Raw genomic sequence first — 23,477 nt, 5'->3', positions numbered from 1 at the left:
AGTGGTTAAGAACTTTCCCTCCCCTTCCTACCAATGCTGCTGCAGTGCTTGAAAAGCTTCCTGTGCCAGTTACCCTTTGCAGCTCTTCCACTCCCTTTGACACCCAGACACAGGCTCTGGTGAAATAAACTCCATTCTCCTCTATCCCACAAGAAGACATTTATTACAGATATAACACAGTACTAGCAAAACAGGTGACAGACTTGCAATACCCAAGATCACATTTGACATTTTAAGGGAGGCATTGAGGACAAAGCAGTAAATTTGGGAGATCACACTGGCTCAGAAGAATAAATACCTTTTTCCATTACACATCAGGTATGTTAAGTGTCTTCAAACAATAAGTTTCTTACATATCTTACATGTCACAAATGCACAAAAAGTTTCATCAACGTCTTTTGGTTGTGTGTTACTGAAAAGGTATTGGGCCCGTAGATATTTTAGAGATCTTGGCTTTGAATGAGCTCCTATGTAGAATGGCTTGGCAAACTTTGAACAAATACAGACAAAGCAGCTCTGTGCAGTGAAAAAAAATGCTGAACCATGTTTAAATACAATGAATTCAAGAAAAAAGAAGTAACTTGCTTCCAAATCCCCCAGTCTTCCTAAAACCATGTTTGTGAAAAAAATCCTAAATGAAAAGCATCATTGACCTATGTCACGTTAGCTACAAGCTGTGCTGATGTTTCAATTAGACTGGCAGGTTACATGTGTGAAATGCAGGCTCTAAACACTACAGCAAGGTGGAAATCGACGTGGCTGCTGGGTGGTGTGGAGGCAGAAAGGGGGTGCTGCTGCTTTACAGCTGTGCATTTGCTGGGGGCACTGGCAGCAGGAGGAAGAAGCTGGAACAGTGACTGAGCCTCCACAGCTTTCTGCTGTGCTGCAGTTATTACATACAACTTAGCAAAAGGGTTTAGGAAAGTAATTACCAAATAAACTAACCTATTCATCTACCCTTCTCCCCTTAAACAAGTGAATGTTTAAATTTGTTCACTAGACCAAGATTACATAGAACTGAATCAGTGTTCATAGGAGTTACAGTACAACCACCTTTATGGAACCATAGTACAACATTTTAAACCGACTGTAGTCTTGAATATGTAATACATCCTTAGGAGTAACTAGTATAAAAAGTATCAACATCAGTGGTTTGAATATAAAAATTTATTTAAAGTCAGAGTATGCAACAAATAAAACCTACAGAAAACAGATTTTCCCATCACAATCTGTTGCTTACCAAATAATATTGTGAAAACACATTCCTTCAGTCATTATAAAGTTCTTAAAATACAAAAGAAATTAAATTTTGTAAGAAAGTCTAGTAGACCAGAGACTGTTTCTTCCAAGATGTTCTGCAGAAGCAAGGCTATCCTTCAATACATCCCACGCCATCCTCCTCCACCCATACTGCCTTGCCCATAGTATCCTCCACTATTTCCACTGCCACGACCTGCGAACAATTGACACAAGGTCATGCATACATACCTTAAAGGAAGAAAAAATGGGATGGGTGACACAGAACAACCGGTGAAGGTGACAACTTACATTAACACTACTCCAGCACGACTGCTCTTAACCAGTGTCTGCAGCACAATGTGCAAAGTGCCCAGAGACTGAGTTTCAGAAAAGCACTGCCCCTCTTTCCCTTCTCCCAGCCCAAAGCCCAGCACCCTTGTCTCCCCCCAGTCCTTCACACGCTCCCCAGGACATTTAGAAGAGAGCCTGCACTTACTATATCCACCCAAGCCATCAGGGGTTCCGTATCCACCGCTGTAATTGCTACCCATTCCCATTCTGCCAACGGAGCCGTAACCTTGATCTGCAAAGCCAAAACTGCAACGTTACAAGCCTGAACTCATTAGACTTGGCAAAGCATCAGCTGAACGTGCCATTGATGCATACCCATTCCATCTCTGCCATAGCCTCCCATGCCAGAGCCACCTCCAGCAGTGGAATTCAGGAAGAGCTCAATGTATCGATGCTCTGTAAGAAGCAAAAAGACCTCAGGATGTATTTTGTTTTCCAGACCAGAAGCAGAGGTACAAAGCAAACCCTCACCCCCTTAAAGGCAGAAGGCCACAAACAAGCAAGTTTGCAATATGGAAAATCGGGAAAACCTCAGGATGGATCTGCTGCTCCCAGCCCTGCTAGAGCCTGGCCAAGCGGCAGCCAGGGAACGCGACACTCACGCATGTGATTCTTATCCTTGGACATGGCAGCTACCGCGTCCTCGTGCGTTACAAACTCCACATCTGCCTCCCCTGTAGCTCTACCATCAGCTCCAATATCAATGTGAACTCTTATAGGGTTCAATGGTGAGAAAAACTAGGGAAAAAACAAATTAAAAAAAACAATCATGTTAATGCAGAATCCAAGCCAGGTACTTTTTTTCATTTCCATGGTTAGTGGTGCACTGCTTTAATTCAACGTCATCCTACCACACAGATTGAACTACTCACTTCTCAAGTAGTACTTAGTGGTTGTGGGACATTCAACATAGGTCAACCTACGTTTACAACCCATTGTTACTACACAGCTTGGAGAGCTGCAGCTACAGAGCCTGAGGAGCTTCCTTTGAATGCACAGATACAAACAACTCCTGCCCACACACGCTGCTCTGAGCAACACAGTAAAATGTGATGGCATCTTGGACAAGAAAATCATCAGTTGGTTTTCATTTGGCTCTGCTCTTCCAGATTTCTCAAAGCAAGGATGCATTCATGGAATTCAACAGAAGCTGCCTGTCAAAAGCACTGCTCTTCCTCACTGCCCCAGATCTAAGCCTGACTTTTGGCCCTTCTTCTCACACAGTCTTTACCCTAAAAGGAACAATCAAACTGTCACAAAAAAATCCACCTCCATTTGAAGTACAACAACCCACCCACAAAAGCAAACAAGCAAAAGTTTAAGAATGGAGCTCTGCAAATATAACACACAGGTGCCACTGGCAAGACAGCTCCTCTCCAAAGATGTGCCACGTTTAAACCAGGCCTTGTATCCCAAGAAAAACTCTTCCCCGACAACACCACATCTGCACTGACACAAGAATGCAATCCCAAGATCCTGCAGATGCACCTCTACCTGCCACCCTGATCTCTTACAAGAGGGATACAGTCCTCTCCAAGCCAAAACAGCCTGCCCACCTTGCCCCTCCTGAAATAAAGTCTCAGGAGAACAACAAACAAATATGCAAACTATGCAATTTAAGTTTCATACCTCCTGTCATTTTCATAAAATCAGACAAGCTAAAAAAAACCCTGAAGGCCTTAAAATGAGGATACTGATTACAGCAACTGTTGTCTCTGCAATCCATCTTTTATGCAAACAAAAGAGCAGAGAATGCAGGGATTAACGTTAAATATAGCTTCGCTGACTTCTCTGGTAATCCCACCTCAGACAGTAGCTTTATAAAAGCTCGTTAACTTTGTGCAGATGTAGCAGCGACTCGTTTGAGAAGGCTCCCCGAGTTTGGGCTGGGACAGACAGGGACATGCACACTGCTGGCATGAGGAAGCCCTTTCCCCCGTGGTACTTACGTTAGCAATATCGTTTTCCGTGGCTCGGAAAGGCAGCCCTCTCATGTGAACAAAATGACCGCCACCATGGAACCCCGACCCTGCATCTCCAGCTCCATAGCCATGTCCTCCCATGCCTATTGGAAAACCCAAACCAAAAAAACCCACACACCTCTAAGATCATGAAAAGCCAAAAGTCATCACTACTCTTTTTCTGAAAGCACTTAATTATACCAGTGAATGCATGGTGTTTACACTTCCCATGTATCAGCCCAAACCTTAACCAGAAGCCCTGCTAAGCAATCTATTTACCTTTTCTTACAACTCCCCAGTCCCCTCCCCTTTTAAAACAGCCTTCTTTCCCAAATGGCAGAACGAAACTATTATCTTTGTCTTGGAAATACTGTGTCTTGCAACTCAAGTAACAGGAAAACCTTTTCAGACAAACTATGAATTTCTTTTACCTCTCCCATCCCTCATCCTGTCGTCATAGCCGTCGTTTCCGTAGCCATAGTTATTATAGCCACCATAATCATCAAAGCCACCATATCCTGTGCAGTGGAGAGAAGGAGAGGAGCGATTACATCACTGCTCACAAGGCACAGAGCAATCCACACACAACACTCAATTCTGCAGTCTTTGGGCAGCCAGCACTTTGCAAACAGCCTCTGCAGACTGTCAAACCTGCATTTCTGAACATGGCGCAAAAGTACATTTCTTTTTATATAACACAGACTGAAACATGCAAATGGAAAGATGCGATTCTAATGAAAATAGCTCCCTTATTATTAACATTCATCTTAAATACTCAGCCACATGTTTTGATAGACTACAAGTTTTTTTCAGATAAACACATCCAACCTAACGGGCATTACGGCTACTGCCATTTCTCATTTCTTGACAAGCATGTCAGAAACATGAAACTGCCAAGAGAACCTGTGTTCATTAGATGAACATACCACCGTCATATCCACCACCTCCTCGACGCATTCTGTCATACATACTTCCACGCCCAGCTCCATAATAACCCCCTCTTCCTCCTAATGGTCTATCATATGGTCCAGGTCGCTGTTGTCCCATCATTCTTCTTGGCATGTCAGAGAATCCTCTGATTTCGCTCTTACTACTTTTGAAGATTTCAATGTATCTAATAAAAAAGGATTTTCAAGGTACCAGTAAGAACACAGGCAGAAGCAGTCTGAATTTTACAAAAGGCCATACTACATTTTCTAGAGCCAAACGTACAAGCCAATAGCAGTGACTACAAATACCATACAACTTAAGTTTCTCCTCAAAACCGTAAGAATCTTAAGTGTATTTAAAAAAACCCACTTTAGAGTGGCAAAAATTACTATGTGAAAATTCTAGCTGTACAAATTAAGCTTAAAACGTGTCTTTCCAGTATGAGAAACATACTGTTGAAAAACAATGGCTGTAGCAGCATTTAGCACAAATTACCCTACACGAGCATGATTGAAACAGTTTTCTGAGTTTAGCAAACTACCCAGTGCAATACTGTCTCCCCCACCCCCCAAATCTACTGTATTTCCCAAGTTAACTTAGGATCAGTTTTAAAAATTCTTAAAAACAGCCAATTCCCCAATGGTCCCCAACCCCCCAAAAGCATTACTGACCCACAACCCCCAAAAAAGAAAGATTTAACACCATCCCAAACTCTCCATCCCCACCTGTGCCCTATTCTTTCCTTGTGTTTCCCCAGAGCATTTTCTGCTATCTCCTTTGAAGCAAACTGCACGAAGGCCTCCCCTGTGCTTCTCCCCTGGTAGTCCAGCGTCAATGTTATCCCATTTGGCACGATTTCCAACCCTTTAACCCAAGGACAAATAACCCCGTCAAGGGGAACAGTGTTAAAGGCTGAAACATTCCCATCTGTAGCAAATACTTAAAGCATATCTAAACAACAACAACGAAAAAGAAAACCACCTCGTTTCCCCCATCACCCAACAATACAAGCCCATGATCTTTTAATTAAACATTAATGGATTTAACCGTACTTTTCTGTTTAGACTATACAAAAATGCAACCACCTAAGTTACACGAAGAAAATATAGCTGCCGATCAAGCAATTTAACCGATCCAAATGCTAGCATTCAGATTACCCCCCTGTGTAAGGTACGTTTCCCACCTCGGCAAAATCAGGTACATTTTGTGTTCTACTATATCTACGGTTATCTGTGCTTTATTTACAGGGCATAAATCTTAATTAACATAAACTGATTTAACACAATCCCTCCCCATCCACCCCATTAACAGCTATTAAACATGTACAAAACACCGTGTAAAAGATACAAAAAAACTCTAAAGAAACCCACTACACTTCGACTATACTGGAGGTACCTTGGAAAAACTGAACAATCTCTTCTTTACTGCAACCAAATGGGAGGCCTCGGAGTCGTACCACTGTTCCGTCATTGGTTGTATCATTGGGCCCATTGTGTTTTCCACTCCAGTCCATCTTTTATTTAATTTAAATCCTAAAAAAAACCCAAAACACCCAACAAAACAGAAATTTAAAAAAACCCTGAGTTTCCGTCCGTGTTTAAGTCCCGCCCTAAAATAAGAAATCTGTTAAGATTTTATTTATTTAGAAAACATAATAGATCACGAGCTTTATTGCTGTTCCAGATTTAAAACTGGGCATTCAAACACATGCCAGCGGGATCTAAACCCGCCACCGCGGGGACTGAACCCCCGCCACCGGGGCTGCTGCCGGGAGCACCGCGTGGACGGCGGGCAGCACGTGGGCAGGCACGGCACATAAAGCTCGGCGTTTACTCCGAGTACACCGTACATCCGCTCCGGAAAGCTTTCTTGGTTTGGCTTTTTTCGGCTGTTTCTTCCCTCGAAGCCCAACAGTTGAGGAAGGAGCTGGAGCCACAGGGCCTTTCTTTGTCTGCCCTCAGCCGGGGGCGGCGGGGGCGTGTGCGTGACTGGGGCGTGTGCAGGAGGGCACCGCCGCCGTCCCACAAAGAGAGCCGCCATCGCCGCCTCAGCAGGAGCGGAGCCATCGCGATCCCGCCTCCCGCCGTCCTCCCGAGACCGCGGCCCTGACCCCCCGCCTGCTCCCCGCCGCCATTTACCGCGCCTCCCCGGGGCGCCCGCCACTCGCCCGCCCCGCTCCCGCCGCGCCCCCCGCCGCGTTCCGCTGCCCACCTCTAGCCTCGGAGGTGCTGCGCTGCCTTGCGCTGCCCGTGCCGTACCCCCTCACCGCCGCAGGAACCCCCGCCCGCCGCTCTCCCGGGGCCGCTGCCGCCGCCGCCCTCGCCTCCACCGCTCAAAATGGCGGCCGCGCTCGGGAACGAGGCTCCGCACCGCCTCCCCCTCCCCCGCCCACGGGCGCGCGCCGGGCCCGACCCGGCGCCGGCCGGGCCCCGAGCTCCCGCCGTCGGCCCCCTCGGCCCGCCGAGCCCCCCCCGGGGCGGGCCCCGCCGCCGCTCGCCCGGCCCGCTCGCCCTCTCCGCTCACCGCGAGCCTCTCGCGCACCCCTGGCCGTGCCCCGGCAGCCGCTCGCGCCGGGCAGGACGCGCCTCCTCGCTCACTGCCGAGCCGTCCGGCGGGCCCACACCTGCGCAGCGCCCACGGGCAGCGGAGCGTCCGGGCCGCGCGACTATCGCGATACCCGCGCCGCGCGCCGCCTCACACCCGCCTGGGCGGCTCCCGCGCACGCGCCGCTCACGGGGGGAGAGCGAGGGGGGAGGGGGTGGCGGTGGAAGGGAGCGACTGCGCATGCGGGGTAGGGGAGGGGGCGTCCCGCCTTTGCCTTTCGCCGCCCCCTCCGCTGAGGGGCCGCCCGGGCGCGTGCGCGCCGCTCCCTCGGTCACGCGGCGGCCGCCGCTGGTTTTGGCGCCAAGCGGGAGCGCGCGCGGCCAGGAGCGGGGGCGGGGCGCGCGCGTGCCCGGGCAGGCCCTCACGGCGGCGCCGTCGCCTCCTGCCCGCGCTGATGGCGGCGGCTGCGGCCGGCCGTGCTCCGAGCTGTGTCCGGCTCAGCGTGTCCCTCTCCCTCGGCGCAGCTTTGGGAGGGCGTGAGCGTGAGGAAGGTTGCCCGCTGTGGGCGCACGCCATGGCTGCTGCCCGCGTCTCCTCAGCAGAGCTGCCGAGCCGGGCAGGATCCCGCCTCCCTCAGCGCGGGCCGCACCGGGCCGGGCGCTGTGGTGAAAGGGCGCGCTGAGGCGTTCAGGGGCTGGTGGAGAGAGAGGTTAAAATGTGTGTTTTAATTTAATAAATCAGGGGCGTAGGAAGGAGTCTCAGTCGGTGTCGGCGGTAGGAAGTGACGGGATGGCTCCGCCTGCCGTCGGGAAAGCTTTAACTCGGAGTTGTGCTGGTCTGGCTAAAACGGGTTAGAGAGCCCTGGCAGAGCGCGGCCTGGGGCTAAACAGGTGCGCAGCACAATGCAGATCCCCATTTTTACGGTTGATGCGTTTACAAACCGGCCATTTTCTGGAAATCCTGCTGCAGTTTGTCTGCTTGAAAATGTAAGTTAAAAAAACGCCAACTGTTTTTTGAGGTACTGCAATGACATTTGCCGTTCTGTACTTGGCCTGAGCGCTCAGCGCTGCTTTAGACTTTGCTTTCTTTACTCAAGGCTTCTGTTTTCCAGACTTGTTTGCTGTGGCGCAAGAATACAGAGAAATTAGCACAGGGGTGCGTTTTTTTTTTCATCAAAACAATGTCACACAAGACAACGAATTTGAATTTTTTTGTGGGCTATTAAAAATACTTTGTTAAGAAATAGACTGGATTTATTTTGAGTTAAGAGAAATGGCTTAATTTCTTCAAGAATAATTCAGACTAAAAGTTCTGAAGAATTAAGGATTCAGGGTGAACTCTGAAAAGTAATGCTGTAAAACTCAATCAGCGCTCAGTAGAAGGATTAAACTGTGGGGGTTGATTTTTGGTGTGGGTTTTCTCCCTTTTTTACTTGAATTTTTCCTCTTTCCCTGGAAAGAAAAAGCGGTACAGACCTCGATATGAGTCTTTCACCATTAGTATGTTGGCTTTAGTCAGGTTCAAACAAGCAGTTTTTACTGCTTCAATGTTGCATGGTAGTTTTGGTGCAGTTGACAGTAACTCTGCTCCTCATCAGGGTGTTGTGAACAGTTGGTACTAATTGGTAGCCATTTCTAACAAAAATAATTATTAAGATGGATTAGAAATTTACAAGCCTTGTATTGTTTGCATAGTAACTCCTGATAAAAATTGTAAATATGAAAATATATGTAGAGTAGCCAGTGGCAACAGCTTGTAATGCCAATATGAATCCTTTCTAGGGTTCCTAAGTCTGTCTAAATCCCATGTAGCATTGCCTACTTACCAGGTCAGCCAAAGCTATGGCTGAGAACATCTCTCTTCAGAGATATTTTTGGCCCCATAAAATCTAAATACTCTCAAAATGATCTCTGTATTAAAATTGTGAGCTTCTAATTACATTTTTACATTAATTTCACTTTGCTACATCAAGATATCGTGAAGCTGCCTTACTTGCATGACTTTGGGATGCAGGTGTTTAAATTTTTCTGCAGTTCCTGGAAGTAAAGGCTTTAGTGTGACAGCTAAAGCCGAGATCCTAATTCAGCATTTTATTCTGAGATTGAAGGAAGTGTGATGCAGCCATGAAAAACAACTGTTCTCTGCTCCATCCAGAGTCTCAGCAGAGCTTTACAGAAAAAATCAGGAGAAATAAATGCAGGAATGGCAAAAGCAGTCCTCTCTCTGTTTCAGAGGTGCCACAGGATGGCAGTGTTTCAATAAAGTTCCATGTTATTAAAAAGAAAGGTTATTTTAATACCATTTTTACTGGTCTTTGTTCTGGTCTAGGCTCTTTGCAGTAACTGACAGAACTCTTGCTGGGATAAAGGAATGTAACTGTCCTGTAAAATGTTAGAATGTTGTTCAACTGTACAGAATTCAGTCTGCAAGTGCAGCTCTAGGGGACTAAGCAGTTACTGGTTTGTAGCTGTAGTATGGGATTTGGGCTGAAAAGGGTTAGTTATTGAAGGAAGTAATTCAAATTTAAAGGGCACATTTTTATCTCTCAGAGGCTGAACCTGACCAGGTCCCTTCAGCACTTTGTTTCACTTGAGTTTCAGTATTTTGAAGGTTGGATTCTCAAACCTGGCCAGTCAGCATAACTGTGGGGAAAGAGTGGTGGAACATGGGCCAAGGAGAATGTTATACAATCCCTGGGCCTTGGGTATCTTGGGATCAATGTCCACTGGCTTCAATCACAGGCACTTTGTCAGCTCCAGCTCTTTCCTTTTTTTTTTTTTTCCAGTTTGTCAGTTCTCAACTCCTACCAAGGGAGTGTATTGTCCCACTTTTACTCTCAGAGATTATTTTGAATTAAAACTGAATCCATGTTTTATTGTAATAGAAAATTAAGTGTCTGAATTTGACAGAAAGTTTGATTCTGCATTTTTTGGCCTGTTCTTGACTGGATTTGTTATGTCATCCCTAGGACCTGGATGAAGATTTGCACCAAAAAATTGCAGCAGAAATGAACCTTTCAGAAACAGCTTTCATCAGAAAACTGAAACCTGGAGATGACTTTACCAAAAGTTAGTGGTTCTGCTTACAAGAAAACATCAGACAAATGCAGAATTCATTCAGACTCACTCTGTGGATTAATTTTCAGCTGAATCTGCTCACTTGGCAGTTTTGTGTTGGCCTGAGCCAAGGGGCTCATCCACTGGTCTGGAATTAGATTCCACATTAAGGTGTCACGTTTATCCTCATTGTTGTTTGATGGATTGATCAGGGAGTAGGAATTTTGTACAGTGTCTGTAATTAAAAATATTAAGGATAGTAGTAACTATAATTGCTTGCTCCTGTTAATAAATTGGAATTTATTTTAGGGCTAGACTAATTGCTTGGAGCAAGAAGTTACAGTACTTTTCATTTTTCATGTTAGCACTTTGCCAGTATGTTTACCATGCTTATTTTCAGTCATCCATCTCTAGCAGCATACAGAATGCCAGCTTCTTTATCATTGTAGTGCTTTTGGTACTAGTGAGCTGTTTGTGACCCACACAGCTGCCCAAGGGCTGCCCAGTTCTTTCAAAGGAATTTGCTCACAGACTGTGTGTGCTGAGGGGTGGTGGGAGTGAACCAGGAACAAGATTTTTCTTTTTTTAATTCTTGCTGTGTTTGTATGGTAATTATTCACTTGAAATACATGTGTAAAAGTTATAGGAAGCCAAGTAGCATCCATGTGTGTTACAAATTTTTTAAACAGTAAATAGAAATATTCTATTCTTCATTCTAGTGAAATGAAGGGTTAGTTGACATTAGAGGCTTTTACCAGACTTAACTGGTGGTTTAAGCAAAATAATTCATAACTGAGCTAACTCCAGTACAGGTTCTGTACCAAAAAAACCCATCCATGGCCTCTAAACGGTAACCTGGCCTGCAGGTGATACAGATCATGACTCTGCCTCTGTAGGATTTCATAAGACACACTGACATGGAGGCTTTATCTTCTAAATAATTCCTGTTCAGGACAAAGGAACATCTGTGCAGCATGCAGGCCTGGTGCTGTTGGCCTGATTCAAAAGGGACAGCTATTCTGAAAAATCAGTGTGAAATGGGTAGAAGTGTGTTTAGGACCAAAACTGATTGTAACATGCATTTGGATTAACTGAAACGTCATCGCTCTATATATATTGAGGTAAAATTAAGATACTGACTTCTTCCACTTAATAGCACTAAATCAACTTCGTATTTCCAAGGTTCCTGCTTTGGGCTCAGATGGTTCACCCCAGCCAGTGAAGTTCCTCTCTGTGGTCATGCTACTCTTGCATCAGCTGCTGTGTTATTTCACGTACAAAGTAGGTCTACAACCTATCTATTTCTATAGTTTTTTTAGAGCATTTATTTCTAATTAACATCTCTATTTTTTAAGACAAAGGCAATTAAACATTCAGAACATCAGTGAAACACAAATGGAAATACCTTGAGTATTGCCTTTTATTTTTGCTCTGTAGTTACAAGGCTGTAGTCTGATGCCTGCCCTCTGACTCCCATGCCCTGCTATTACTCTGGTTTATGAAAAGTGCTAAATATGCAAATGTCATCTGGGAGAGGTATAGCAGGATTTGATGAATAGGGAATATTGCCCTTTCTGTTAAAAGGGCATTCCCATTCATTCTAGGCCAATGCAGGAGTGATTCCCTGACAATTGCTGTGTTTATTAGCCTCAGCACATTTATTGAGTTAGTTGGGAACTTTGCCCAGAATACAGTGTTGCTCTAGGTATATTTGAATTACATGACTAACTTTTTCTGAGTATACTGAGCGACTCTCAGGGCTATGATAATTTAGATAAAAATTCTAATGTTTGATAATGTGCAATGTTCTCTCTCTAGAAAATACAAACTCAGTTCTCACGTTTGTGACACTGAGTGGGGAATTAAAGGCCAGACAAGTGAAAGATCATATTGTCCTGGACTTGCCACTTTATACAGCCTATCCCCAGGTTAGTCAAAATTTTATTCAGGATAGGCTTTCAAGGAAAGTATGTGTTTGTATGTGTATGTCAGTATATGTGTCTGTCTGTAGTTGCATAGATACATATATATTGCATTTTTTACAGTGTGTGTGTTTTTTTTTTTCTTCAGGAACTTAAGGAAGTAGAAGAATTAATAAAGGTAAAAGAAGAATCCATCAGTTGTCTTAGAAAAACATTTATAATAGCTTTGTTTATTTTTAATGTATTATAATGGCTAAAAAATGGTGACAAGGCACTGCTCAGTACTTTGGAAACGCCAAACTTCAAAGCTCTCAGTCATGAGTCGGTAGGTCAGGGAGTGGAATTCTCCAAAGGGCTGCAGCTGAACCTGTGTCTCCCATTTCCATTGACCAAAGTGTCAATATTTATTTCAATGGCTTTTTTGACCTTTTGTGTGCATGAGAGGACAGTCTGTGTCCTTGCCCTCCTCTGGGTCCTGGATTTCTTCCCAAATTGACATATATGGGGCTCGTAACTCACCCATATCCATTCAAACACTTGGTGCATTTGCTTTTCTTGCTTGCATGTGCATGGAAGACTTTGCATAAGCCCTCTCCTAGCAGGGAATGTGCTTTGCAGAAATGCTAAGGGAATAATATTTCATATTCAAGTGCTGATGGGTTTTTTCTGTCTGTGCATTTCCTACCAGGCAGCTGTTGGTGACATGATTGTCCAAGATGTCCGTTATTCTCCCGACACAAAGAAGCTCTTGGTCCGCCTCAGTGATACTTATGACAGGTATATTGCACTCTTTTAATTGTTTTAATCAAGGATGCAGACATTGAGCTGGCCTGTTTATTCCTTATATGCTAGTTTTAAATCAGGTGGGGATTAGAAACCTCTGATTTAAATTTCTGTATAAAGTGGTTATTTTATCTTTTAATATGAGCTTTTTGAAGCTGCAAAGCTGAGGGAGATCATTCTGAAATCTGGCTTCAAGAGGAGGAGGTGTAGGAAGCTGTTTTAATGATGGTGTATTTTTCCCACCCATCTGAGTCTGAAGATGATCCAGTGACCTGGTGGGAAGTTGGGAGTCCTGCTTCTGTTCAGGGCATGTTGGCAGAATGCCAGGGATTCTTACTTCCATTGGACTGTAATCTGCTTACACATGCTTAACAGCACCATAAGTAGCTTTAGAGAGAAAAGTCCAATTCTTATTATTCCAAAGCACTTGTTAATCTCATCTGAATTTCATTGTTAATTCAAGTATGATTTAGGTGTATACTGCTGAAACACAACTTCTTTAATCGGGCCAAATTGCTATTATTACAAACTTGAAGTTTGGCCTCACTGGTTAAAGTCTGGGTACTGGGGAAAAAGAAATATTTCTCAGCTGAGTACTTGCTATTTCACTCTTTCAGACTGTTTTGTAGGGAGGTATCAGCCAGTTGTAGACTGCTTTAGAATGCCATGAAGACCTGAATGCTGTTAGTTATTTGCCTGCTCTGAAAGGAGGTGGAGCATTTGGTACATTCTGTAGTGAGGCAATAATTCTTTCAATGATTAAAATGTTGAAACAAGGTGATTTTTCTTTTTTTTGTACCTAATATTTCAGGATGCTCTGGTTTCAGAGATAAATACGAAATGCATGGCTTGATGTTTTTTCTCATTCACAATGCATGAGGTTCAAGGTGATTTTTCTGTCAAATACCATTGTGAGGACAATGCTGGGGATTTTGTCTGCTCTAATATTTTCAGGCTGGTTTTGAATTGTAGAGAAGATGATTCTATTGCTTTATTTTTTTCTTTTCAGTATTTATATTAATGTAAAATGAATTATGGGCCATTAAATTTTCAAAATTATATTCAAGGTCTGTGTTGGAAAACTTGAAAGTGAGTGCACAACACTTTTTGTCAGCTGAAAAGACAGGAAAATTGAAAGGACTCATACTCACTGTGAAGGGAAATTCCAGTGGAAAAGGCCATGATTTTTACTCCAGATATTTTGCACCTTGGGTTGGAGTTCTGGAAGATCCTGTTACAGGTATGTGTTTGTGTGATAAGCAGGTCATACTTTCTGTTTCAGTTCAATTAAAAGGTTCTTATTCAGACTCGTTAATCTGTTTTTGTATTTTGAAGTCTTTTATAAATTACTGGTTTATACGGATAGCAGGAGTGCTCATTAAGCTAAAAACTTTTATGACTGAGGCCAACTCATTCAGAAAAAATCAAATTAGCTTCTTACTGTCATTAGGCCAGATATTCTTGAGTCTCTTTCAGATCTTTTCCTTCCAGGATTACAATTAGATAAAAGTGAGAGACTAGTTAATTACTGGATGAGTGTTGCAGTGGAAATTTCTATCCTCTTCTGTTGGTGTTCTTTTTTTGTGGTGCTTTGGATTTTTGTTTGGGTTCTTTCCCAATGCATTTCAGCTGAGATCTTCCCTAGTTTCATGACGCTGCTGCTGTTCTCAGGCCTGTGAGAGCTCAGCTGGCTGCCTGCTTAGGGCAGCAGGGCGTGTTCCTGCCTGATCTGACATGGCACTCAGTGTGTTGGATTGCTGCAGGAAGCTGTTCTTTGCTTAGCTACCAGTTAATTATTAGTCAGCTGAGAATTGTAGCTGATGATGATGCCCTCACCTAGCAAGATTTGCTTTGAAGCTAGAGGATGTGGAAGTAATACTGCTTTACCATAAATGGGAATTATAAAGCATTAAGAGTCTGCACAGCAGACAGAACTTAGGGTTTTTTACCCTAAACACACGTGGCACCTGATTTATGATGTTTACATTTTGACTATGCTTACTCTGCAAAGTAGTGATTATAATTTAATTCTCCAATTTTTCCAATTTCTTTTAAGGATCTGCTCATGCTGTTTTAAGCAGCTACTGGTCAGAGCAGCTGGGAAAGAAAGAAATGCTTGGTAAGAGAAACTGTTATATTGCAAAGCTGTCCATTTGTGTAAATCTACTCTCTAGAAAAAAAAAGGTTGTGTTACTACTGCAGTCCAAACTGTGGCAATAACTCCTTATCCATTTCTTCAAGATGAATAGAATATTAAGTAATATTTTGTGTGTGTGAGGTAGTCTTTGAGAAATGGCTTTCTTTCCTATCCACCACCATGACACATCATGCCCCAGGGAGTTTGAAGTGTTGGTTTCTGGATCATAACTCTCTGCTGTCAGTTTTTGATCTTGGCTTTGGGATTTTAGTTCTCATGACCTTTCATCATACCTGAAGCTTGGGGAACCTCAGGGGATGTTTATGTTTTTGATTCAATCAATGAGATATGCTTATTAGATCACATCTTCGGTACTAAGCAGGAAACTTAAGAATGTGGTGGAAAGAAACCAAGAGAAGCTGTTAACATATGCCAATGCTATATGGGGAGGTGTTGGGTGACTCCTTGCTTCTCCTGTTTCTGGTGCTTTGCCAGAGAGCAGAAGAACAAGAGAAGCAATACAAAATACCCTCATCCCCTACCTGGTTCCCCAAGAGGGGACAGGGGGCAATTCTGCACACAAGCCTTTGGTCACATTTAGTTTAGAGCAGAGGTTGGATACTTGATCTAATAAGGTTCTTTGTCCATAAAAGCAAAGCCAAACAAACAGCTAGCCTGAATATAAGCCTTTCTGTATTGGGTCAAATGAATATCAGAATAGATTTTCTTGAGGATGGTAAGTTTTTAAAGTCTCCACCATGAACAGGACCTTCTCCATCATGGACCAAAGGAAAGATTTAACATTCTGTCCATCTTGTATTTGCATTTACACCATACAATATCTGTGATAGCTTAAGTAATGTTGGGGGGAGGTGGGGGGGAAGTCTCAGCGTGTTTTCTGAAGATGAAAAACTGTCTTTGGTAATGTGTCCTTATGGACTGGCTGTTTCTCAGATGATTTTGACATTTTTGGATGTGAATGTGGGACTGAAACTCCCCATAACATCTATAGACACTGCTTCTTTAAGTACTCAAATAGGCTGGAATTCTGTCTGTACTTACAATTGACACTTTCTACCTGTTTTGCATTTTCATGTATTTTGTATGTACTGTCCCTATTCTGCTTTTAGAGAAACTAGCTCAAGCAGCCAGGGCAATTGATACTGTAATCAGCTACTCTAATGTGTTTAGCACAAAAAAAGTCCTATCTGTCTGCAAGATAGGTTTGTGTTGTTTGGGGTTTTTTTTTCATTCATATTTCATGCATGTATGTCCTCAGACTTCTTCTGTGGTTAACTGTTTTAAACAGGACAAGTTAATGGGATGTAAGTTTATGAGAAATAACTTTTCCTTACATGTGTCTGTCTGAGAGGTATCAGGTAGTATTGGGTAAATTCTTTTGCTAATGGGATTATTTGGAAAAGATAGCTGACATTCAAGGACATTCCATATCAGCAAGTATTAATTAATAAGAGCATCTTTGGACTTTTTAGAAACCTCTGTGGTATCTTCTGTAATATCCGATACTTTTTATTGCAAGAATAAAGGAAGATTTTCTTCCGTAGACTGAAGGATCTGTTAGTTCCCAAATAGATTACACATAAAGTAATATAAAAATGTGGAACATGAAATCTATTGTCACATCTCTCTGGCTACTGGAGGCCTTTAGGAAGAGGTCAGCTGCAGCTCTGCTGAAGCATCAGACTTAATTTCCTGTGTTTGGGTTCTCTTCCTACTTTTTTAGAATAAATTCTCAAACAACAACCACTGCCACTAACTACAAAGAGAATTTTCCAGTACTTTTACAAGGTGAAATACTTCATGATCTTTTCTTGAAGCTGGGTCCATGTCCTTGAATTTAAGCTGCTTGTTCAATCAGGATTTTGCACCAGTCCTTGCCTTTCTTGCATTGGAGGAGTCTCTGCAATGTGTACAAATAATAATCTCTCAGATGTATAAAATAAATTATAATCTCTCAGATGTATAGACTTGCACAGTTGCTAGTGAATGCAGTGTGTAAGAACTATGGATCCAGCCCTTCACTCTGTTGTCACACTTCTAAGGTAACATTTATAAACCTGCATAAGGAATTCCATGCAACCAAACAAATTAGAGAGGATTTCCCAAATTATTGCGATGACAAAGGGCTTACCCAGGACAGGTTTTATCTCAGTTTAAGCTAGGGGAGTCTTGCTATACCAGTTTATTTGGGACAACTGTATTTATTTGTGGGGAAATTTGTTTCTTTTTACTGCCTTTAAGTCCCCTGATGCCTTCTGGTACAGAACAGGTTTATAGCATTTAAGGGTTGTCTTTTGGGTGGCAGAAATGAAACAAAAATTACCACCAACATTACCAACAACAACAAAACACATAAAAAGAAGAAATTGCTTCTTCTTGTTAAGGTACAATGAAGTTTTTTGAAGTTAAGTTTTTTGCTAATTTGAATTCTCATGAAGTTAAGAGTTCATTGCAGTTTTCATCTTTTACAAGTAATCTCAACACATAGATTGACAACATCAGATTTATGCACAAGTGTTACATTTCTTCAAAAGAGAGGTGTTTACCTCCATCAATCACCAGATTTGTCCACCTTTTTCCTTAGGATAAAACAAAGTCTTGGAGATCTTCGCTTGGGTTAAGGAACAAGTGGTTCTTTCAGCATTCCTCTCTAGGGTTTAGACATTCAAACAAAATACTAGTGATTTCTTAAGTATTGTTAAAAGAGTGTCACTTCTGCCTGAGCTGATGTCATTCTGATGACATTATGAAGAAAATCCATTATTCCTTTAATTGGTTAAACAGGGGTCATTGAGCTCCATCTGGGCTGGTAAGAAGGTCCAGAACAAGAGGATAATGTTTGTACAAGGCCAGCAGCTGATGTGTGATTCTGTGGTATCACCGGCCTTGTGGCTGCTCCCAAACTTTCCTGTGTGTCAGGTTAACCCCAGAGGAGCCCAGGGCACGGTGAGTTCAGCTGTTAGATGTTGTTTGTACAGTTGTACATACTTGTTTTCATAGCAGATATCTATAAAATCTATGTGTAGAATGAAGTACTCCTGGTAAATACAGGTGTGGGATGGGTGTGCAACAGCTTTATGATCTAAAAGGTGAGTGCACTTCAGAGATGCCTGAATGCCTCCAGAGGTACTGCTGTTAAATGAAATCCTCTATGTATTGAAATGTTCCATGCAGGCCTGTTTACTCTTGGACACAGCATGAAATACCAGTGCTTTTGTGTGAGAGAAGGAATAAGTCAAGTATTATTTTCATATAAGCTTGTCTAAAAATTTCTTTTGTGAGTTAATTTTTTTTTCTTCTACTTTGGAAGTTTCTTCCAAAAAAGTAAGGTAAAATAAAATGGACCAATATCAAAACAGTCTCAGTAATCCTGACGTGAAAGAGCTAGAGTTTGGACATTTAAAGAAGAAAACGCCAAATCACCCTTTGAAGAATTGAAACAATTAATCTCTTTTATTTCAGTGTGCTCTTGTGGGAGACCTCAGTGTGTCTCCACACCTGGCAATAATAATTGATCAATTTTTAGCTGGCATGGGTCTTAAGAGTCTAAAATATTCACTTCAATTGCTACTTGTAGCATTACTCCATTCATAGATGGTGTTCTGACAAGTTAAAAACAACCCACAGTTCTATAAAATGGAAAAGAACAGAAAGTATCAATCTCAATCTCTAAATAACTCCTGTTTCCACTCTTTCGGAGTGCTTGCTTTGTCTGAGTCTAATCTCCTCATCAAAGAAGAGCTTTCTTAGCAGCAGTGCCTGAGAAATAGTTTTAAAGCATACAGAATATATCACATCAGAGAGCCTGTGCTCTGTTGGGATCTCAATACAATCTCTACCCAATTTATAAATCGTGGGTTTGAGAGGAAAAATGTGCTGCTTAGCTTTGGACAACTTCTGGAGCAGCTGGAAGTTCATTAAATAAGGAGGCTGAACATTATTGCCTCTTCATCCATTTAGAGCCTTTCCCAAAGCAACACTGCTCAAAACTTTTCTAAATGCCATCTGAACCAGACCCTTTTCAAGTCATGCAACTAAAATGAGACTTCTGAAACGAGTTAGAGACTCCACATGCTAGGTGAACATCATCCCACCTCCGTATGGCTCAGCAGTTCAGACAAAAGCTGAATTCTCTAAGCAATTGCAAGCAGAAGGCTGTTTCTACTTCAGTTTTGTCCAGTTTCTATAAATCAGTATCTGTTACATCCTGTGTGAGAATTTGGGGTCAGTTTCTGACAGCTGAAGCAGCATCTATGTTTCTTTGTAGACTTTTGACACTGCCTTTTTGAGCTTGTTACCAGGCACATTCTTTGAATGCAGTATCAACTTTTGGTGTTCAGTGCCAGTAAAATGGTCATTCATTCTCATGCAGGTAACACTTGGTGTTCTTCCTTCTTCCCTCCAAAAACTGTATCCCATGGAGGGAGAATTCAAGACTTCTTAAATACAGGGAAGAAACTTAATTTGCTGCAGGAAAGCAAACTACCCCTTGCTGTGTGGTGGTTTCTTCGTCACTTGGTGTCACCAATTGTGACAGTGTTCACAGGGCTCCCAGGACAAGGGAAGAGATGAGAATCTGGACTCCATGTTTCAAAAGGCTTGATTTATTATTTTATGATAGATATTATATTAAAAACTATACTAAAAGAATGGAAGAAAGGATTTCATCAAAAGGCTGGCTAAGAATAGAAAAGGAACCATAACAAAAGCTTGTGTCTCGGACAGAGAGTCCGGACTGCGATTGGCCATTAATTAGAAACAACCACACGAGACCAATCCCAGATCCACCTGTTGCATTCCACAGCAGCAGACAATCATTGCTTACATCTTGTTCCTGAGGCCTCTCAGCTTCTCAGGAAGAAAAATCCTAAGGAAAGGATTTTTCATAAAACATGTCTGTGACATCACTGCTTGTATGAAGTAGCAGTTTTGTCAGGCTCCATAGGCAAGGTCTGGTTGGAAATACACCCTCAGCTGACCTTCATCCATAAAGGCAATTCATCCAGGCTGTCCCTGGTGCACTGTTGGCCCTGGTGCTGCTTGCTTTCTGGAGCCAGAAGCCTCCTTTCCCTGAGTTTTCATGGATTTCAAAATAATTTGTGATACACAGTAGTTTTTAACTCTGGGTTCTTGTTTCTCTTTAGCGTTTCAGTGTTCCCGCCGTGGAGGAGAGCTGAAGATTTCTGTGCGCAGTGACGGCAGAGTTGACATTGCTGGGCAAACTGCAGTTGTGTTAAAAGGAAACCTGACTTTCTGAAAGAACTGCCACCAATCTCCCTCTTCTCTCACTAACCACTAGTCTTTATGTTACTGTGATTATGCTGATTTTATCTCAGCTCTAAGCACTGAATTACTACAGTTCTCAAAATCTTTGATTACTCATCGGCCATTTTTAAAAATTGCTTGAAAGTACTCACTTCTCATCTTCAGAATCCTTGGTATTCTTCACTTCCATCTTGCCACTTCCTATGTGCACTGACCAATGAAATACTCGAGTACAGCTATCTTGTTTTTCTGGTTTTAAATTATTCTTCTCTTTATTTCCAAATTCCATGTTGAAATCCTTACTGCTTCTTGGATTAAACTATAAGCATCTGTTTGATAATCAAACTTTTCCCATGTAGATAATTTTTCATGAAATCTGAATTAATTTAAAAAAAATTTCTTGGCTATATATTGAAATGGCAGCCATATGCACTAACTTACTTGAATTAAAATATGAAAAAATATTAATGGTTTAGAAATGTGTCTTGTGGTTCTCTTTTATGAACAGTATTTTTCAAAGTCAAATGGTATGGCTTTTGATCATAGCCCTGCTGCTTAGTCAGTACTTTTAATTAAAGGTTTAGTAGATTTAACAGATTGACCTTGTGATGCACCTAAAGCTGATTAAAATCTGAGGGGAAACTTTATTGGTTACAGTAATGTCAATTATTTTTCAAAACTTGAAGATTTTCTCCTAAACTGAAAGTTTTTTCTATAGTCTTCATGAAGTGTACTGCTTCAGATTTTGTCACCATGATGTGGTCTTTGATGGATTTATTTGGGATATGGAACTTTCAGTGACTCTAGCTAAAACTGCTTTCCCTTTCAAGTCACCTCTGTCTTAAGCTTTGCTTTAGTTCTTTGCAATAATTCAGGGTGATGTGTTTTGAATTCAGAAGACACCCTAATACTGTGGGAACAGTTGGATGTCATCCCATTATAAATCATCAGGAACTTAGTTGTGCCAAGTTCCCATTTTTCCATTTATTTTGAATTTTATCAGAACTTGCTAGTTACATCTTACTTAAGTCCAAGTAGCTGGACAAGTAACAGTGTGAGAATGTTACTTTAAATAGAAAATTCTATCTCCTGAAGCTACTAAGAACATACCAAAAATGTGATTTAAGTGCACTGCTCTGCTCAGGAGCTGGGTGGCAAGCGAAAGGAGTCTCCAAATGGAAATGCATGTTCTCCTGTATTCAGTCTTGCTGGAGTTGATGAAGCTGCAGGATGATTTATACACCTGTGATCAGGTGCAGGTCACAGCTGTGGTGGCAGCTTGGCTGTTAGGGCAGCTTTGGCCCTGGCCTCCTGTCCCCACAGCTCAGGTTGTTCCCTGCATTGTTCCTGGCTGCACCTTCTGAAGCAGCAGTGCTGCTTTCATTCTTCCTTCTGGCTTAGGCAAAGACGGAATCTGGCCCATAATCAGAGAGGCTTGTGGAAAAAAAGCCTTCCTTAGGAGTAAAAGTGAGCTAAAGAACCAGCTATTGTTCACCCATCCACATTTAACAAATTGTACAGTAATTTCTTTTACTCTAGAGGACTAATAATGAACAAGGCCCATACATTTCAAAGAGACTTGTTATCTAAATTTCCTGACCAAACTAATATCTTTGCTGCTTAAAGCATTTTTTTTTTATAGTTTACTACTATTTTGTCTTGATTTGTTTTCAGGATAGAAAAATCACCGGAGCTCAGGTGGGAGGCTATGCAGTAATGTGTTTGTAATCAACATATTAGTTAATCAGCCATGATTTATTAATGATGAATTAATTATACCTGATTGTGCAGTTCTGCTGCCTAAATGGAGCTTTAAAGGAGTTATTTTATTAATCATCATTGTCTAATTGCAGACATTTACAGAAAGATTGCTAATTAAACATGCAACCATATGCAAAACAAGTAAGGCTGCTGAGGGTGGCAAGAAAAAGAGCACTTATTTTCTGAGGAGCAACTTTATTCTCATGAAATATTGTGTAGCTGACCTGGTGATCCTGATTATTCACTAAGATTTATTTTAATGTATTGCACATTTCAGTTAGCAGTAAAGGAAATCAGTTGTGACAAATTCTGGCTTCCCATATAAGAAAATAGGTTGTGCAAACTTAAAGTAATATTATTTAGAACTTGTGTGGCCTTGTTTCACATCTTTTTGCAAAGGATTTGTTTAGTGATTGTGGTGCAGAGGTTTTGCAGAACTGTTTTGTGCTGCTCTCTTAATTAAGACTGGTGGCATAGAGATGTGTTGAACCAAGAGCAAATGATGTGAAGGGAAATACAATTCCAAAAATTCCTGTGCATTTGAGTGTTATTTATTGTGAGAGTCCAGCTTCAGGCCACTGTAAGGCTGGAGTAAATCCATGCCTAGATCCAGCAGCCCAGACATGAACATTTAAATGCCCTTTTGCTTCTTTGGTGTGTGCCTCTGCAGAGGCACAGCTCATGTAGGGGCCAGGGGGAAAACCAGGAAACTTTAGTGAGCAACAGAAGCCATACAAATTTACTGCTAGGGAAATGAATGTAGAGCTAAAAGAGATGTAAAGAAAATGGGGATAACTCAATAAGCCATTTAACAGGTTTTCTTAAAGGAGTCATGAAAATACTTTGTGTTTCTTTTGCGTTATTTAGATGAGACTAGACAGAAAACAGACATTAAAAGTTGTTACTAAATTTGGAAAGTTTTGCAAGAAGAGGAAATTATGAAGACTTCATGAATGTGCACACAGCAAGAGGTCATAGAAAGGAGCCATGTGTTCCATAAGGGATGGGAAGAGAAATTAGCAACAGATGAGGCAGTTATTTCTGGGAAAGGAAAGATTTCTTTGTCTCAGTATTCATCAGAGTGACAGAGAAACATGCCAGGAGCGGAGGGAACCTTCCCAGAAGTAAAAAAAAAACCAACCCAAACCTAAATTAAAATAAAGAGTGATGCTTGGTCAGGTAAAAATTAAATTAGTTCAATTAAAAACTGAAAAATCTGCCAATTAAGCACATTTTCTTCTCACATCTATTTTTTCCCCCCCAAGGAGTAAATCTGTCTTGAAATTAATTAAGAGACTTAAACAAAAACACAGAACTAGGGATTTTTCTCTACTGCTGAGTCACTGTCCTTTTATTTCCTGAAGTTTACTGCAAACCATAAATAAAAATTTCCAAAGAATAGGAAAGTGGAAGAACAAAACCCAGGATATGACCAGATAGTCAATGGTGTGTATGGATTTTTTCCCTAGGAAGTTTGTTTTAGACAAAGACATAAAGCAGAATAGGA

General features: G+C 41.9%; 2 protein-coding genes across 7 annotated transcripts in view; one reads left to right on the top strand and one right to left on the bottom strand.

The window, feature by feature from the left end:
* Positions 1-155: 155 nt before the first annotated feature.
* HNRNPH3 (heterogeneous nuclear ribonucleoprotein H3) lies at positions 156-7,203 on the bottom strand. 5 transcript variants are annotated; one of them, XM_084210416.1, is made up of 10 exons: positions 7,005-7,203; positions 5,877-6,013; positions 5,207-5,345; positions 4,478-4,665; positions 3,983-4,069; positions 3,540-3,655; positions 2,193-2,328; positions 1,906-1,986; positions 1,736-1,822; positions 157-1,453 (listed from the first exon to the last, which is right to left on the bottom strand). In XM_084210416.1, the coding sequence occupies exons 2-10, from the start codon at positions 5,992-5,994 to the stop codon at positions 1,377-1,379; spliced, it is 1,029 nt and encodes a 342-aa protein (XP_084066542.1). In that variant the 5' UTR covers positions 5,995-6,013; positions 7,005-7,203; the 3' UTR covers positions 157-1,376. The 5 variants fall into 5 exon arrangements, with proteins under 5 accessions (XP_084066546.1, XP_084066542.1, XP_084066545.1 ...); XM_084210419.1 differs by having other exon boundaries at positions 4,523-4,665; XM_084210418.1 differs by having other exon boundaries at positions 7,023-7,203.
* Positions 7,204-7,749: 546 nt separating this feature from the next.
* Positions 7,750-23,477, top strand: part of PBLD (phenazine biosynthesis like protein domain containing) — a 67,466-nt gene continuing 51,738 nt past the window's right edge. The window contains exons 1-9 of one of the 2 annotated variants that reach the window (XM_084210288.1): positions 7,828-8,011; positions 9,994-10,093; positions 11,264-11,362; positions 11,900-12,009; positions 12,152-12,181; positions 12,692-12,780; positions 13,854-14,026; positions 14,843-14,905; positions 20,089-20,751. In XM_084210288.1, coding sequence (XP_084066414.1) covers positions 7,928-8,011; positions 9,994-10,093; positions 11,264-11,362; positions 11,900-12,009; positions 12,152-12,181; positions 12,692-12,780; positions 13,854-14,026; positions 14,843-14,905; positions 20,089-20,201 — 861 coding nt within the window. In that variant the 5' untranslated portion in view covers positions 7,828-7,927 and the 3' untranslated portion in view covers positions 20,202-20,751. Of the gene's footprint in view, positions 8,012-9,993; positions 10,094-11,263; positions 11,363-11,899; positions 12,010-12,151; positions 12,182-12,691; positions 12,781-13,853; positions 14,027-14,842; positions 14,906-20,088; positions 20,752-23,477 lie in introns of those variants that run through there. The other variant, XM_084210289.1, reaches the window with a different exon arrangement.

The sequence above is a fragment of the Fringilla coelebs genome (genome assembly GCF_963513975.1).
Source record: "Fringilla coelebs genome assembly, chromosome: 8".
NCBI lineage: Eukaryota > Metazoa > Chordata > Aves > Passeriformes > Fringillidae > Fringilla > Fringilla coelebs.
This window is presented reverse-complemented; position numbering and strand designations above follow the sequence as displayed.